At 38.9% G+C, this 17239-nt stretch overlaps 1 protein-coding gene and 1 pseudogene across 4 annotated transcripts in view; both read left to right on the forward strand.

Annotated features, from left to right (window-relative positions):
* The window catches only part of FAM172A (family with sequence similarity 172 member A), a 414546-nt gene that overhangs the window by 381942 nt on the left and 15365 nt on the right, over window positions 1-17239 (forward strand). The window contains exon 11 of one of the 4 annotated variants that reach the window (XM_045847844.1): window positions 14839-15014. The exons of the other annotated variants lie outside the window; for them this stretch is intronic. Coding sequence (XP_045703800.1) covers window positions 14839-14891 — 53 coding nt within the window. The 3' untranslated portion in view covers window positions 14892-15014. Of the gene's footprint in view, window positions 1-14838; window positions 15015-17239 lie in introns of those variants that run through there. 4 annotated transcript variants of the gene reach the window in all.
* On the forward strand, window positions 14885-15863 carry LOC123824599 (annotated as a pseudogene).

Consider the following 17239-nt stretch of genomic DNA (forward strand, 5'->3'; position numbering starts at 1 on the left):
CATCCTCCTTCATCTCTTTTATGGTAACCTGCATTTTTTCATCTAATTTGCGCACAAAATCAACCAATTCTGTGAGTTTCCTGATCACCAGTGTTTTGAACTGTGCATCTGATAGATTGGCTATTTCTTGGTTGCTCAAAAGGATGAGTCCTGGGGGACTGATCTGTTCTTCTGTTGGAGACGGGTCTCTCTCCATCTCTCCTTTCTCCCCCCCGCCCCATCTGGTCGCTCTGGTTACGGTGAGGGGCAGAGCCGTAGCTGTGTACTTGGGCTAGGCACCCCAGTCGCTAGATTGTGACGTTGTACGTGGGGGTGGGGGCGGGAAGGAACAATGGCGGTAGTTCCGTTCTCCTGGGATCAAGGTCCCTTCTCTGGGATCCTGGGTTGCGTGCTCTGCTCTGGTCCACAATTGCTGCTTCACTGGGTCCACCAGCCACTGCTTGCGTACTCAGGGTCCACCGCTGCGATCTTGCACACCCCAGATGGCTTGTGCGCCAAGTTCGCGCCGAGTTCTCCCCCGATCACCGAGAGCCGCTGCCGACCTGTGCCCGCCCGGCTCTGCTCCTCCTACCGGTCTGGATAAACGGGTTTACTTCAACTTCTTGGCTGTCCGACTTCCATTCAGATAAATTCTCTATCAGTTCTGGGTGTTATTCTAGTTCTAAATTGTTGTTGTTCTAATCTTGGTTGTGCGTGGAGGTACGGTGCGTCCACCTATGCCTCCATCTTGCCAGAAGTCTAGTAAATAAAATCTTTAAAAAAAAAAGCAGAAGCAGACAAAAAATTACATATTAAAAAAATAATAATAAATTTGGGAAAACATGAGCATGCTAAAAGGAACAAGGACAATACAATAGAAATATAATGATATCAAAGAAGAGAAAAATACATTTTGTGTGATGTTCTCACAACCAGGCATTTTAAGATAGAAAGTATATTTCTGTGATCTATTAAGAAAGGAAGTATAGATACATGAAGGGAAGATATTTCAGGCTGAAGAGTTATAGAAATCATAACCAATGCCTCCACAGCATTCTCCATCACTATGTGGTATACTATTAGTGGCTGCGATTGAACGGAGAAAAGACCACAGGCTTCATCATAAAGGTCAAGTACTTTTTTAATCAACTCAGAAAATACTGCATTGTCTCCCTTTACTCTTAGAAAACAGGTACATTGCCTGTTTTTGTTACTTCGTTGTCATATAATTTGTTTAAATGTCATAGAGTTTAGATTATTATTATATGCTCATTAGTTCTGCTGCCTTGGGATGTAATGACTCATATTAGTAGTCTTCATAATAAAAAGGGTTGGTGAATTTTTACTGAACTGCCCTTTTGGGACTATAATTTTTAATATTCTCTGGAAGCTTTGCCAGTCCTTTAGTAATAAAGTGCACTTACACTATCATTGACAAGTTCATAAGGACCAGAACTGTCTGTTACCTGAAAATGTTGAACACTGTGTGGATGTGACAAGTTCCTTACTTGACAGAGTCACCAAGGATACATGATTAGCATGTAACCATTTTAAAGTAAAAACGGTGATTTTTTTAACCTTTTAGCTGTAATTTTAGACTAGCCTCTGCAATTTAGCAGATGAGTTCATCTTTTTTCAGATAGAGGTACCAAACACCATCAAATTGTTCTACACATATAGACATATTCTTATAATAAATTTTAAATTGTTGAGGATTATAAAAGGAATAAAAGACTGGTTTGGCTAATTAGCTCAGTTGCTAGTAATTTCAGGAGGGTTTCATTCATGGGTTGGTCAATGATTTTGTACAGAGATGAAAAAAAATATGTCCTAGGATAATAAGTTCTACTCAGTAATATAAATTAAATACAGTATTTGCATATGAAGTATATTTTGAAGTATAGTTTTATTTTGATTTTTGTTTCAAATATAAATTGTGCATATAGTGAAATGATCAGCTTTTCAGTGTACAAATTGTTGCATTTTCACAAAGGCGCATTGCAACCACTACCCTAATAAAAATATAGAACATTTCCATCACCCCCAAAATTTTCTTCTTACTTCCAGTCAATTCTTCTTGCCTTCCCCACCTCACTCTTGCAACTTTTGTTCAAATTTCTGTCTTCATAGTTTTGGGTTTTTTGTTTGGTTCTTTTTTCTTTTTTTTTTTTGTCTGTTATTAAACTTCACATAAATGGCATATAGAGCTTGTACTCTTCTGTTTTTCTTCTTTCACCTAACATAATGTTTTTGAGATTTATCAAGCTGTTACATGTATCACTAGTTTATTCTTTTTAATTACAGAGTAATATTTATTTTATGAATATATCACAATCTGTTAACCATTTTCCTGTTGATGGACATCTGGGTTGTATCCAATTATTTATTGACTATTATGAGTAAAGCTTTTACTTGCAAGATTTTTTATCTTTAGAGTTTAATGGTCTTATTATGATGTCCCTAGTTTTGTTTTCTTTGTATCTGTCCTATTCAATGTTTGCTGAGCATCTTTGGTTTATAATTCAGGTATTTTTGCTGCCATATTCTATTTTTCCTCTTCATTTGGGACTTTGATTACACATAAATTAGGTAGCTTATATTGTCTCACAAGTCACAGGTCAGTCAGGCTTTGTTAATTTTTTTCTCCCTTTTTTCTCTCTGCTCTTTAGCTTACATACTCTGGTTGATCAGTCTAAAGTTCACTGAAGTTTTCTTCTGCCTTCTCATTCTGCTCTTAAGTCTATGCAGAGCATTTTCCTTCTAAATATTATACTTTACAGTTTTAATATCTCAACCTGGTTTTGTTTTGTTTTTTTTTCTTAAGATTTCAATTTGTCGGTTAAAATATTCTATCTTTCACTCATTATGGCTATCACTTTAAGTCCTTGAACATATTTACTCATACAGTAGTTGCTTTAAAGTCTTTGTTTGCTAATTCCAACATCTGGGTCGTCTTTGACTTTATTTCTGTTGTTTTCTCTCCATCCCCCTTCATTGTGGATCACATTTCCTTGTGCCTTTACATGCCTGGTAAGTTTTTATTATATGTTGGACATTGTAGCGATGAGTCCCTAGGTTCTGTCATATTCTTCCGAGAAGTCTCAGTCTTCTGGTGGACATTGGACTTATTGGCAGATAACCTTAAATTTGTTCAGACTTAGTTTTACACCTTTATGTGGTAACTTTTCCCTTAGTTTTAGAGTTAGCCCTTAGACCTAGAACATCATTTTTACTCCTAGAGAATGAACTTTCTGGGTGTCAATGGAAAGCTCAAGGTGTTTATCTAGCCTCTCTAATTTGACCAGATGCAGACTCTACCTTGTCTCTCCTACTTAAGCAGCAGCTTAAAATCTCTGCTCAGCTTCTGCAGCTTCCCAGCTCTAGCCATCTACCAGCTCCTTAGAGTCTTCTCTATGCAAACATAGTTTAGAAATCATCTAAGAGACTGAGGGAAAATTACACAGGTTTGCAACTTTTCCTCTCTATGTTTAGCTCTTTTTTTCCCTTAGGAATTTCTCTTCATAGTTTCCATCAGGTTTGGCATCTCTAAACTCCATCTTTTGACACTTCAGACCATTAATAGCAGCCTCTTGCTTGAGTTCTAGCCATCCTGAACATGCAGAAAGGAAAATTCTCTCAGGTGAAGAGCCACCCAGTGAAGATCCATCCTTTGAAAAGTTTAATATCCCCTGGTTACTGCCTATTTTGGTTTCTCTCCCTTACCATCAAATAGCTGTGTTATATTTTGTTGAGAGTTTATCATTGTTACCGGTGAAAGCATCAGCTGATTATCAGAGCAACAGCCTTCAATATGGTATTTTTTAAATGCATTATTGAAATATGCTTAACTTTTCTATACATTAAAGCAATGTATTTTTGTAAACAAAAAAAAGTGTGTTTATGTACTTTTACGTATTTTATATATTTTCAGAATGCAAGATACAAAACAGTATCTTAATACCTTAAGACAGATATTTTTTTAAGTTGTTATTTTTGAATGGTAGGATTATTGGTTTTGCCATTTTTTCTCTTTATTTTTCTGTTTTCTACTTTTTTCTACAATAAACGTAGCCTGAAAAACAAAGATATTTGTTTGCTCTCTTGAGCAGATGTTTATTCATGATCACTCTTTATAATAAGATGTGCCTGTCCTTCTTTGATACATTTCATATAATGATTTCACCAGGTTAACTGCCTAAAATCCTGGTAGATATCTGTATGGTAAACAATACTCTGCTTTTTTTTCTTGCCTTTACGAATAGAGAAATTGGGACAAATTAAAGTTAAATGCCATATCCAAGATTTTAAGCATATTAAGTTCCTTGGTTCAGCTGTGTGAACTATTTCTAAGCCATCAACAACAACATTAATTCTACAGTTAATTCTACATTTTCTAATGGATGTGGAAGAAAATTATCATGGTTAAAGACAAGCCTGAAAGATTTTAGAAAACTCACTTTACTCACTGATTTTAATCTCCTCTTTATCAAATCGTTTACTAGGACCTCTAGCAAACAGAAAATTTGACTGATTTTAATTTTACTTCAAATAACCCTCCAAGGGCTAACAGCAAAATGGCAGTGAGACACATCCTGGGATAGTCAGGAACTGATATTATCATTCCAAAGTTTCAAATTGAAACCAAATAAAATGATCTTCTAGAAGATACCAAATAAAACTATCATGTAAACATCTATACAAATGGATGACTACAAAAAGAAATAATTATTAAATCTTAATAGTTTTCAGTACATGATTCTGGAGTGGATTCTCTAGAGAGTAAAAATGTTGTGAGTATAACTGGCAAAACTGGCACACAAATGTAGAGTAAAAAGTACCTCTCAATGTAAAATCTTCTGAATGTGATAACTACAGTGTGGTTGCATAAGAGAATTTCCTTGTTTTTAGGAAATACATACCAAAGAACATATTTACAACTTTTTCTCAAATAATTCAGAATAAAATAATATGTTCATATATACATGTTTATGTATATACATGAAGTTGAAAGAGGGGAAGATAGAACAAATGTTTTTAAGAAGTGACAAACCTGGGGAAAAGAAACTCAGGAGTTAACTGTATTATTCTTGCAACTTTTTGGTAACTTTTTTTTTCTTCAGTAAATTTTATTTTTTAATTTAATACTTTTGGGTTCCTTTTTAAGAACATATTTAAATCACTTTTTTCCATAAAACTTGAGCCATTATATTCTGAAATAAAGTGTGAAGTATTATCATTTATAATATAAGTATGCTTTGTCTTGCATATGTAAAATAGAAGTTTAAAATTCAAGAAAAAAATCATTACCAAAATTCCAAAAACTGTTTTCTAGTAATTATTATAGATACTACATTTTAGTGTCTTAGGGTAGCATCATCCTAGATTTTTAACATTTTCTCTGTTTCATCTTTAAAGATAAGAAACAAGATTTTTACACTTCACTATGCTTCACTGAGGCCCATGCTGCCCCTTACCCTTTGGCTGACCTTTCATGTCAGAAAGAGATGTGAGTTATATAAAAGTGAAAATGTTGCTTTCCGTGTTGAAATCTACAGCAAGCTTATTGTGCTGTATTGAAGGAAATTGTTCTTTTTAAAAATACTGATTTCTGTGGAATGGTTACACAGAAACCTCCTGTTTAGGAAATGACCTATTGATTGGCTATCTCAAGTTAGGAGCATTGACCTTGAGGCCCTTTTCTCCATTGGTTTGCATTCATGGCTTATGAAAGATTGCTATCTGTAGTCAGCTAAAAGCAAATGCTCATCTTCTGTACTCAAGATACATTGAAGGTGATGTTTTAGCAAAAAAAAATAATGATGATACAGATAGAAAAAACAATACACAGATATCTTAGCACTGTTGTACTAACCTATGCCATTAATAGTAACATTCTGTATTGCATTAAGTTTTTCCATATCATATCGCTGTGGACTGAGTCGTCAGTTCTTTTTGGTGACATGGCTCCTATACTAACTTACATGTTTAGTGTCCACCTTTAAAAACATAATCAGGAAAACTGAATCTGCCCTGGCTGGTGTGGCTCAGTGGATAGAGTGCTGACCTGAGAACTGATAGGTCGCTGGTTCAATTCCCAGTCTGGGCACATGCCTGATCCCCAGTTGGGGGCGTGCAAGAGGCAACCAATCCATGTATCTCTCACACATTGATGTTTCTGTCCCTCTCTTTCTCCCTTCCTTTCCCTCTCTAAAAATAAATAAATAAAATCTTTTAAAAAAACAGACTCTTACAACAGATTTTCACCTGGCTTTAAAAGATGAAATTAATAAGTTAATGGAGAAGAAAGGAATGCCTACAGAAATTAAATAGAACAAATGCAGTAAATGTTTGTGTACTTTTTTGGCTTTTGTATAGTATTGGCCTATCAGTGAGAAAAATTCCAGTTGAAACTGTTTTTTTGTTGGGCCATCCATGTGTTTCAATCCTGTTCCTCTTTGGTCAACAGAAAGTAATTGTGAACTTTCCTTAACCCTTTAAAGGATTCAGTCTATAGTTGTTTTTCTATATATATTTATTTATATATATATATATTTCTATATATATATTTATATATATTTATATACATATTTATCCTTATTAAATGAAGTGAATCATTTGCTATTTAAACCCAACTTTGATATAATTAAGCTAACCAGCTCAGGAAAAGAATATGAAAATGAAAAAATTCTTAACTGCAACAAAGTATCTTCTAAAAGTCCACATCAGTACACTGAAGATAGCTATCATTTTTCCACTTACTGTACCAACACAAGTTGATGGAGTATATGCCATTACTTTAAGAAAGAAAGAAGCAGTCAGCTGCTTTAAACTGAAACCATCAACAGGCTTGTATTCTCATAGCCCTGTACTGTAAAGTTTCAGAGGCTGGCAGTTGGACTCAGCTACTTCAGCAAATATTTATCAGGAGCCTCTGTGGTTGGGCACTACCCTAGCACAGTAGAAATAAAGGGTGAACAAAACAAAGTCCCTGCAGTCACGGATCCTATATTCTTATTTACTAGCACCGCAGTTAGAAAATTTCATAATGTCGCCAGACCTGTTTCCTCATCGGCAAAGTAAAGATAATACTACCTACTTTGTAAAATTATTCTCAGGTTTTAATGAATTAGTGTATTGAGGTGCTTAGTGCCATGCCAGGAACATAGTAAATACTCAAATAATTTTAATTTTTATTTCTTAGTAGTGATAATAATTGCTAGGACTATATATTACAGTCATATTACAACTTTAAATCTACTTGCTTAAAATGGAATTTTACAAATTCTCTACATTCTATGGGCTATTTATTGATAATGATTTGCGGCTGGAATATCATACCTAGGCTGAAAGTTTTACAGGCATGCCATCCAAGTTGAGACTTCTGTGATCTATTTATTCCAATATTCATGTATTGGAATAAAGTCAACACTATTATTTTTAAAATCTTGGCCCTTCCTCCTCCCAGGCACTCCCTCAACACCCCCACACACACCTTTTTGTAGAGAATGGCCATCTATTTGGGCACATATCCTGTTAGCCTTCATAATTTGAGTGGATATTAAAGCATATTGATGGCCCCAAAATCGCAAAAATAATCTGCCACCCAAGTTCTTGCCTGAGAATATAACTTCAGACTTTCTGTTGCTCAGCTCTTATTGGGCAAAAATAAAAATAATGTAATTACCTTAAAAAATACAATTGTCTAAAGGAGATACAGTCCATCTATTCCTTTAGATGTGCTTAATTTTATCTCTTGAGTAAGCCAAACTACCACAGACTATTAGGTCACCTGAAAGATATTATCTTTATGTCCTCTGAGTTACTTCTCCCAAGTTGCTCTTTAGTGTTGTATCATAAGTTTGCACTAAGGTACAAGCATAAAAAGCAGCTGTTCTCCACAACTGCTTTGCTTTTAACACCTAGATGCAGTGACTCATAGTCAATTGCATTACCCTCTCTGTATTGGTCAATAGAAAGCTCAGCCAAATTATCAGCCATCATCTGGCAGTTGTACAGGTCTTTGTATTATTAATCTTCGTGTGTTACTCTTACCTTATCCCTGCCTTTATCCTATTTTTCTATTCCTTTTACTCTTTACTCTTTTTTCCTTTCTTTTTTAAAATATTTATTTATTTTTAGAGAGAGGGGAAGCAGGGGAGAGAGGGAGAGAAACCTCAATGGGTGGTTGCCTCCCGAGTGCCCCCCATTGGGGACCTGGCCCACAACCCAGGCATGTTGCCTTGACTGAGAATTGAACTAGCAACCCTTTGGTTTGCAGACTGGCACTCAATCCACTGAGCTACACCAGCCAGGATTCCATTTTCTGTTAGTCTACTATAATGTATATGTAAGTCATTTCAAATGCTTGTTTTATTCTTCTTTATTCTATTATAGTTGTCCCAGTTTTACCCCTTTTGCCCTCCTCCTTCCAGTGCGACCACATCTCCCCCAAACCCACAGTCAATTCTCACCCTGTTGTCCATGTCCATGGGTCAGCATATGTGTTCTTTGACTACTCCCTTCCACTTCTTTCCACCATTCCCCCACCTTTCCTCTGGCAGCCATCAGTCTGGTCCTTATATGCATGTCTCTAGTTCTGTTTTGCTCATTAGTTTATTTTGTTCATTGGATTTCTCTTATAAATGAGATCATATGGTATTTGTCTTTCACCACCTGGCTTATTTCACTTAGCATAATATTTTTTAATATATTTTATTGATTATGCTATTACAGTTGTCCCATTTCCCCTTTACTCTCCTCCCACCCACATTCCTCCCCCTTTAGTTCATGTCCATGTGTCATAAGTTCTTTAGCTTCTACATTTTCCATACTATTCTTGCCCTCCCCCTGTCTATTTTCTACCTACCGTCTATGTTACTTATTCTCTGTACCTTTTCCCCCTCTATAATCCTCCCACTCCCCTGTTGCTAACCCTCCATGTGATCTCCATTCCTGTTCCTGTTCTTGTTGATTGCTTAGTTTGTTTTTGTGTTTGTTTTAGGTGTGGTTGTTAATAATTGTGAGTTTGCTGTCATTTTACTATACATGTTTTTTATCTTCTTTTTCTTAGTTAAGTCCCTTTAACATTTCATACAATAAGGGCTTGGTGATGATGAGCTCCTTTAACTTGACCTTATCTGAGAAGCACTTCTTCTGCCCGTCCATTCTAAATGAAAGATTGGCTGGATAGAGCAATCTTGGATGTAGGTCCTTGCCTTTCATGACTTGGAATACTTTTTTCCAGCCCCTTCTTGCCTGCAATATCTTTTGAGAAATCAGCTGACATTCTGATGGGAACTCCTTCCTGGATGACTGTCCCCTTATCTCTTGTTGCTTCTAGGATTCTCTCCTTCATTTTCACCTTGGCTAATGTAATTATGATGTGCCTTGGTGTTTTCCTTCTTGGGTCCAACTTCTTTGGGACTCTCTGAGCTTTCTGGACTTCCTGGAAGTCTCTCCTTTGCCAGATTAGGGAAGTTCTCCTTTATTATTTGTTCAAATAAGTTTTCCACTTGTTGCTCTTCCTCTTCTCCTTCTGGTGCCCCTATAATTTGGATGTTGGAATGTTTCAAGATATCTTGGAGGTTCCTAAGCCTCTCCTCATTTTTTTGAATTCTTATATCTCCATTCTTTTCTGTTTGGTTGTTTCTTTCTTCCTTCTGGTCCACTCCATTGATTTGAGACCCAGTTTTTGTTCCATCACTATTGGTTCCCTGTGCATTTTTCTTCATTTCACTTAGTGTTTCCTTCATTTTTTCATCTAATTTGCGACCAAAATCAACTAATTCTGTGAGCATCCTGATCACCAGTGCTTTGAACTGTGCATCTGATAGGTTGGCTGTCTCTTGGCTTTGATTTGTTCTTCCGTTTGAGCCCATTTTTGGGGGGGTCTGATTGCACCTGTTATGTATGAAGGGTGGAGCCTTAGGTGTTCACCAGGGTGGGGCAACCCAGTCACTGGGTTGTGACACTGTATGTGGGGATGGGGTCTGAGAGGAAACAATGGCACTTGCTCCACTCTCTGTCAGATTTCAGTCCCCTCTGCCGCTTCCCACAAGCAAATTGAGACCTTCTGGTGCTGTTTCCCGGGTGGGTGGGCTTGTGTGCATTCTAGGACCCTGTGAGTCTCTCCAACAAAAGCTCCTGTGGGGCTGTATCTCCCAGCACCTCAACCCCACAAGTGTTTTCAATCAGTGCTTTTAGGCTTTATTTCCCGGCACTGGGGCCCTGGGGCCCTGGGTTACACAGTCTGTCTCACCACCCATTTTCACCTAGTTTATCTGTGCCCAAAGGTGTGACTGCAGACAGCCAGCTGCCTTGCGCCCCTCAGTGGGTCTGCTCATTGCTTCCCTGTGCCCAGAGTCTGCCACTGGGGTGTGCTAGCCACCTCTTTTTCCTGCCGTGACCCCTCTCTGCCAGCAGCTGATTCCACCCCTCTTACCAGTCTGGATGAATGATTGTCAGGACTTCCATACAGTTCAATTTTCTGTCTGTTCTGGTTATTTTTTGTTTCTCAATTTTTGTTGTCCTTATTTTGGTTGTGCGAGGAGGCAAAGAGTGTCCACCTATGCCTCCATCTTGGCTGGAAGTCTCTCACTTAGCCTAATATTATCCAGTTCCATCCATGTTGTGCCAAAGGGTAGGAATTCCTTCTTCTTTGTTTGTGCTGCACAGTATTCCATCATATAAGTGTACCACAATTTTTTAATCCATTCATCTACTGATGAGCTCTTGGGCTGTTTCCAGCACTTGGCTGTTGTATATAGCACTGCTGCGAACACAGGAGTGCATAAGTTCTTTCGAAATGGTGTTTTGGGATTCTTAGTGTTTATTCCCAGCAGTGGAATCACTGTCAACTGCTTCTTTCAATAAAGGATTTGAATAAATAACGATTATGCAAACAAGCAAAAGTAACACTACTACTATATTTTTACTATGATATTAAAATTTTTGGTATTAAATAGTTGTAGAAGTGTAAGGTTTTAGACTCCCTTTTTCACAATTTGTAAATTTTTTTCTAGCTAATGGGTATTCTAATAAATTTAGTTTTTCCTAATTTCACAGCTTCTTTTAGGAAAGTTTTCCATTATCCATGTTTCTACTGATGGATATAAATTTTTGGGTCAGAAGCATGGAAATCTGACCAACTGAAGAGAGATTAATCCTCCACCTTAGCTAACCTTGTAAGTTGCTTCTCAGGCCTTTCCCATCAGTATGATTTTTTTTGTTTATTTATTTATTTTTAGAGAGAGGGAAGGGAGCGAGAAACAGCAATGTGAGAAAGAAACATCAACTGGTTGCCTACTGTAGGTGCCCCAACCAAGGACCAGTCCCATACCCAGGCATGTGCCCTGACTGGGAATCAAACCAGCAACCTCTTGTTTTACAGGCTGATGCCCAACTGAGCCACACTGGTCAGTGGAGTATGATTTTTTAAAATTTTCTCTATGAAATAAAGTAATAGATGCCATCCACTTAGAGTGATAACCAAATGATATATTTGAGATTCTTTGGGAAATAATTCCCATCCATTGCTATGTTAACAATATCCAAGTAATAATTCTGATCCTGATTTTAAAACACTTGGGGTAGGGGGACTTCCAGTCAAATAGCGCCATAGGTAGACATGACTTGCCTTCACACAACCACATCAAAATTACAACATATGGAACAAACATCATTCGGAACCAGCAGAAATCAAGTTGAATGGAAGTCTGACAACTGCAGAATCAAAGAAGCCACATCCATTCAGACTGGTAGGAGGGGCACAGATGCAGAACAAGCTGGTCCCTCACACATGTGTAGTGGATAAAAATTTCAGAGGGATATCTCAGGTGTGAAGAGTCCCAGACCCACACCAGAACCCCCAGCCCAGGGCTCCAGTACCAGGAAGATAAGTCCCCACAAATTATAGCTGCAAAAACAAGCAGGAATGAAGTCAGTGAAAGGAACTTCTGGAGTCCCAAGCAGTTTCAGGAAACCCACACATGGACTCACCTACTCAGATTCACTCTGTCTGAGCTCCAAACCAGGGTAGCAGCTTAAAAGACGCCAGTGGCATATGAGGAGAGACTGAAGTGTCTGGCATCAGGGTGAGCAGAGGCCATTCTCCCTTTGCTGAGCCCTACCACCACAGAGCCAGCAAGTTAGAGCGATATCCAAGACTTTGTCAACCTGGCTAACAGTCTTTGACCAGCCTTGGAGATTCCCAGAGACTCCACCCCGCCTTACTTACTGGCCCACCCAAGCACCTTTTCCATATGAAGGACTAGTCATGACTCATGGTTCACAACTTTCTAAACCCTATCAAGCAACAGCGGGCCTCAGTGAGGCCCAGGCCCAGCACTAGCAGCAGCCAGCCTAGATTCATAACTTGGCTTCTGGTAATCGACAAGCCCAGCACAGTAGCAGCCATCTCAGATTGCTTTATAGCTGAGGCAAGGTGACACCTGGAAAAACACAGGTCGGGGGCTCACCTTGGCCTGTACCACCTGAGACACCCCAGGGCCAGCCTATCCAATGGACAGCTTGGAGAGTGGAGGTTCATGGTAAGTGGTCACAGCCAATCCTTGCAGCTGACTGAACTGGGTAAATCCCTCCCATTGATCTGCCAACAGCAGTCAAGGCTCAACTACAAGAGGAGGATATACTTCAAGTCCCCAGCTTGGGTGATAGGAGAGGCTGTGCCACTGGACCCTACAGGAGGACATCTAGTACATTAGGTCATGCTATGAAGACACGGACTCAAAGCAGCTCTACCTAATACATAGAAACAAACACAGGGAGGCTGCCAGAACAAGGAGACAAAGAAAAATGGCCCAAATGAAAGAACAGATCAAAACTCTAGAAAAAGAGCTAAAAAATGGAGATAAGCAATCTATCAGATTCAGAGTTCAAAACACTGGTTAGGATTCTCCAGGAACTTAGTGAGGACCTCAACAGCATAAAAAGACCCAGTCAGAAACAAAGGATACACTAATTGAAATAAAGAACAATTTACAGGGAAACAGAAGTAGAATGAATGAAGCCAAGAATCATATCAATGATTTGGAACATAAGGAAGCAAAAAACAACCAATCAGAACAAGAAGAAAAACGAATCCAAAAAATGATAGTATAAGCAGCCTCTGAGAAAATTTCAAGAGGTCCAACTTTCACATTGTAGGGGTGCCAGAACAGGAAGAGAAAGAGCAAGGAATTGGAAATCTATTTGAAAAAATAATGAAATAAAAAAATAATGAAATCTTTGTCACCTCCCTAATTTGGTGAAGGAAATAGACATGCAAGTCCAGGAAGCACAGAGTTGCAATTATGATGGATGCAAAAAGCTCACTCCAAGAAACATCATTATTAAAATGACAAAGTTTAAAGATAAAAGAGAGAATCTTAAAAGCAGCAAGAGAAAAATGTTAATTAGCTACAGGGGAGTTCCCATAAGGCTATCAGCTGCTTTCTCAAAAAAGAAACTGTGTGGGCTGGAAGGAATTGGCAAGAAATATTCAAAGTCATGAAAAGCAGGGACCTCCACCCAGCAAAGCTATCATTTAGATTTGAAGACCAAATAAAGAGCTTCCCAGACAAGAAAAGAACTAAAGAAGTTCATCATGACCAAACCATTATTGTATGAAATATTAAAGGGACTTATTTAAGAAAAAGAAGATCAAAACTATGAACAATAAAATGGCAAAAAATACAATTCTGTCAACAATTGAATCTAAAAAACAAACTAAGCAAACAAGAACAGAGACAGAATCCTGGATACAGAGAGCATTTTGATGGTTGCCAGATGGGAGGGAGGTATGGAGGGATGGGTGAAGAGGTAAGATGATTAAGTACAAATAGGTAGTTACAGAATAGACATGGGGATGTAAAGTACAGTGTAGGAAATGGAGTAGCCAAAGAACTTATACACATGACACCTGGACATGAACAATGGTGGGGGGATTGTCTGAGGAAATAGAGGGTTCTTGGTGGAGACGGGGCAAAGGGGGAAAAATCAGGACAACTATAATAGCATAATCAATAAAATATAATTTGAAATATATAGGTCCTATTTGGAAAGAAATTTTAAAAAACACTTGGGGGATGCCCTGGCTGGCGTAGCTCAGTGGATTGAGCACGGGCTGGGAACCAAAGTGTCCCAGGTTCGACTCCCAGCCAGGGTACATGCCTGGGTTGCAGGCCATAACCCCCAGCAACCGCACATTGATGTTTCTCTCTCTCTCTCTCTCTCTCTCTCTCTATCTCTATCTCTATCTCTATCTCTATCTCTATCTCTATCTCTCTCCCTTCCCTCTCTAAAAATAAATAAATAAAATCTTTAAAAAAAAAAAAAACACTTGGGGGAGAAAAGGATCTTTTTGGCCCTATAATTAAATTTAAAATGTTACTTCTAGTCAGTATACAAAACAAAAAAGTGTGAATATGTACTTGCCAAATTTTGTAACACATGTAAAATATACTTTACATTCATTACAATATCTCAAACTCCAGGATTGTAAATATTTTACAAACCCAGAAATAAATTTAATTCCAGAGGAGAAAATTTCATTCCTTGACAATAATGGAAGATTTCATCCTGTGGGTCTTCTGGACGATTCAGAAAAACCCTTATGGAAAGCTTGGTTAGAGATTTGAAATGTCTTTTGGGAGTGAAGTTAAGTAAGGATGCAGTAAGGATAATTAATTATATAATTCTTTAGCCATACCTGGTTCTGCCTGGTTTTTATCATGAATCAGTCCTTAGTGGAAGTTATTGTTAATTTAAGTGCTCATGAGCTTTCTTTGTCCTGATATTCTTGAAATATTATCTGGTATTAAAGAACAAACTGAGGCGTGCTCTGCTCCTCCTGTTTGACAGACAGCCGCATCTTCCTGCACAGAGCCAGCCTCAATCCTGAGACACAATGGTGAAGATCTGAGTGAACGGGTTTGGACATATTGGGCACCTGGTCACCAGGGCTGCCTTTTACTCTGGCAAAGTGGATGTTGTCGCCTCCAGTGACCCTTTCATTAACCTCAACTACATGATCTCCATGTTCCAGTATGACTCTACTCATGGCAAGTTCAAAGGCACAGTCAAGGCTGAGAACAGGAAACTTGTCTTCAATGGAAAGCTCATCACCATCTTCCAGGAGTGAGATCCCGCCAACATTAAACGGGGTGATGCTGGTGCTGAATATGTTGTGGTGTCCACTGGTGTCTTCACCACCATGGAGGCTGGAGCTCACTTGAAGGGTGGAGCCAGGAGAGTCATCACCTCTGTCCCTTCTGCGGATGCCCCCATGTTTGTGATGGGTGTGAACCATGATAAGTATGACAACTCCATGAAGATTGTCAGCAATGCCTCCTGTACCACCAACTGCTTAGCACCCCTGGCCAAGGTCATCCGAAGGACTCATGACCACAGTCCATGCCATCACTGCCACCCAGAATACCATGGATGGGCCCTCTGGCAAGCTGTGGCATGATGACCAAGGGGCTGCCCAGAACACCATCGCTACCTCCACTGGTGCTGCCAAGGCTATGGGCAAGGTCATCCCTGAGCTGAACGGGAAGCTCATTGGCATAGCCTTCCATGTCTCTGCCCCCAGTGTGTCAGTTGTGGATCTGACCTGCCACCTGGAGAAAGCTGCCAAATACGATGACATCAAGAAGGTAGTGAAGCAGGCATCAGAGGGCCCCCTCAAGGGCATCCTGGGCTATACCAAAGATCAGGTTGTCTCCTGAAACTTTAACAGTGACACCCACTTATCCACCTTTGATACCAGGGCTGGCGTTGCCCTCAATGACCACTTTGTCAAGCTCAATTCCCCGTATGACAATGAATTTGGCTACAGCAACAGGGTGGTAGACCTTGTGGTTCACATGGCCTCTAAGGAGTAAGAACCCCCTGGACCACCAGCCCCAGCGACAAGAAGAGAGACCCTCAGCTGCTGGGGAGTCCTTGCCCCAAATCAATCCCTTAGCACACCGAGACTCTCCCAACCTCCAATTTCCATCCTAGACCCCCTGAAGAGGGAAGGAGCTTAGGGAGCCCTGCCTTGTTGTGCACCATCAATAAAGTTCACTGGACCCTCGCCCCCCCCAAAAAAAGAACAAACTGACAGTTACAAAGGAGGAGTGAGAGAGGGCTAATAGGGGAAGTGCCATCAACGAACATCAGGTGACAGGGAGCCTTTTTGACCAGTAGTCAGCAACTAAATGATAGTACCTGACAGAGGTAGGTCTTTTTTAAGTGTATCATCCAAAAAATCACCAGAGTAGAAAATGTAATTTTATGCTAGTTTTATATTATTCATAATAATTTACTTTATGTGGTATTTCACTCATTTCATTAATTAATAATATGAATACATTTGAGGCTATTTTGTTTATAGTTTAAATTTTTTAACTTATGCCTGAAAGAAATAAAAGTTACCAAAATTAGAAAAAACAAAACTGAAATTGTACATATATGATATGATTTTTTATATAGAAAATTCAAAACCTATAGATAAAAGTTTTAGGATGAGAAGGCTAATTTAGCAGTGTTACTAAATACAAAATCATTATACAAAAATCAGCTGTATTTCTACATACCAATAACAAGCAGTTAAAGATCTATTTATAGTAGCATCAACAAATATGTAGCACTAAAGAAATAAAGCTAAGAGGCGTATCATGTTCATAGAGTTCATCACTCAACACAGTAAAATGTCAGTTCTCCCCAAATTGATACACAGGTTTAACATAATTCCTTTCAAAATCCCAGTGAGGAATTTTTGTAGATATAAACTTCTGAAGTACCTAAAACCACCCTCACTTCTGATAAAAACTGCATGTGAGTGTCCCTAAGACCACCTTTAGGCTTGGCCATTTGCCAGAAGTACTCACAGAACTCATCGAAAGCTATTATATCACAGTGACAATCTAGTATAGCAAAAGGTACAGATTCAAATCAGCCAAGGAAGAGGCACGTAGGGCAGATCTAAGAAAATTCCAAGAATGAGTTTCCAGTTGTCCTCTTACAGTCAAGTCAGGGACATTTCCATCCCCTCCCAGCAACAGTGTGTGAGAATACACAGAGTATTGTCTCCCATCCAAGTACTAACCAGGCCCTACTCTGCTTAGCTTCTGAGATCACATGAGATCGGGCGTGTTCAGGGTGGTATGGCCATAGACAGAATACACAGAGTACTGTAAACCAGGGAGGCTAGCCCAAACCTTTGTGTCCAGAGTTTTCATTGGGTCTTGGTTACATTGACATGGTTGACCACCTG

The sequence above is a fragment of the Phyllostomus hastatus genome, unplaced genomic scaffold (assembly GCF_019186645.2).
Source record: "Phyllostomus hastatus isolate PE091 unplaced genomic scaffold, TTU_PhHast_1.1 phas_contig_58, whole genome shotgun sequence".
NCBI classification, from domain to species: Eukaryota; Metazoa; Chordata; class Mammalia; order Chiroptera; family Phyllostomidae; genus Phyllostomus; species Phyllostomus hastatus.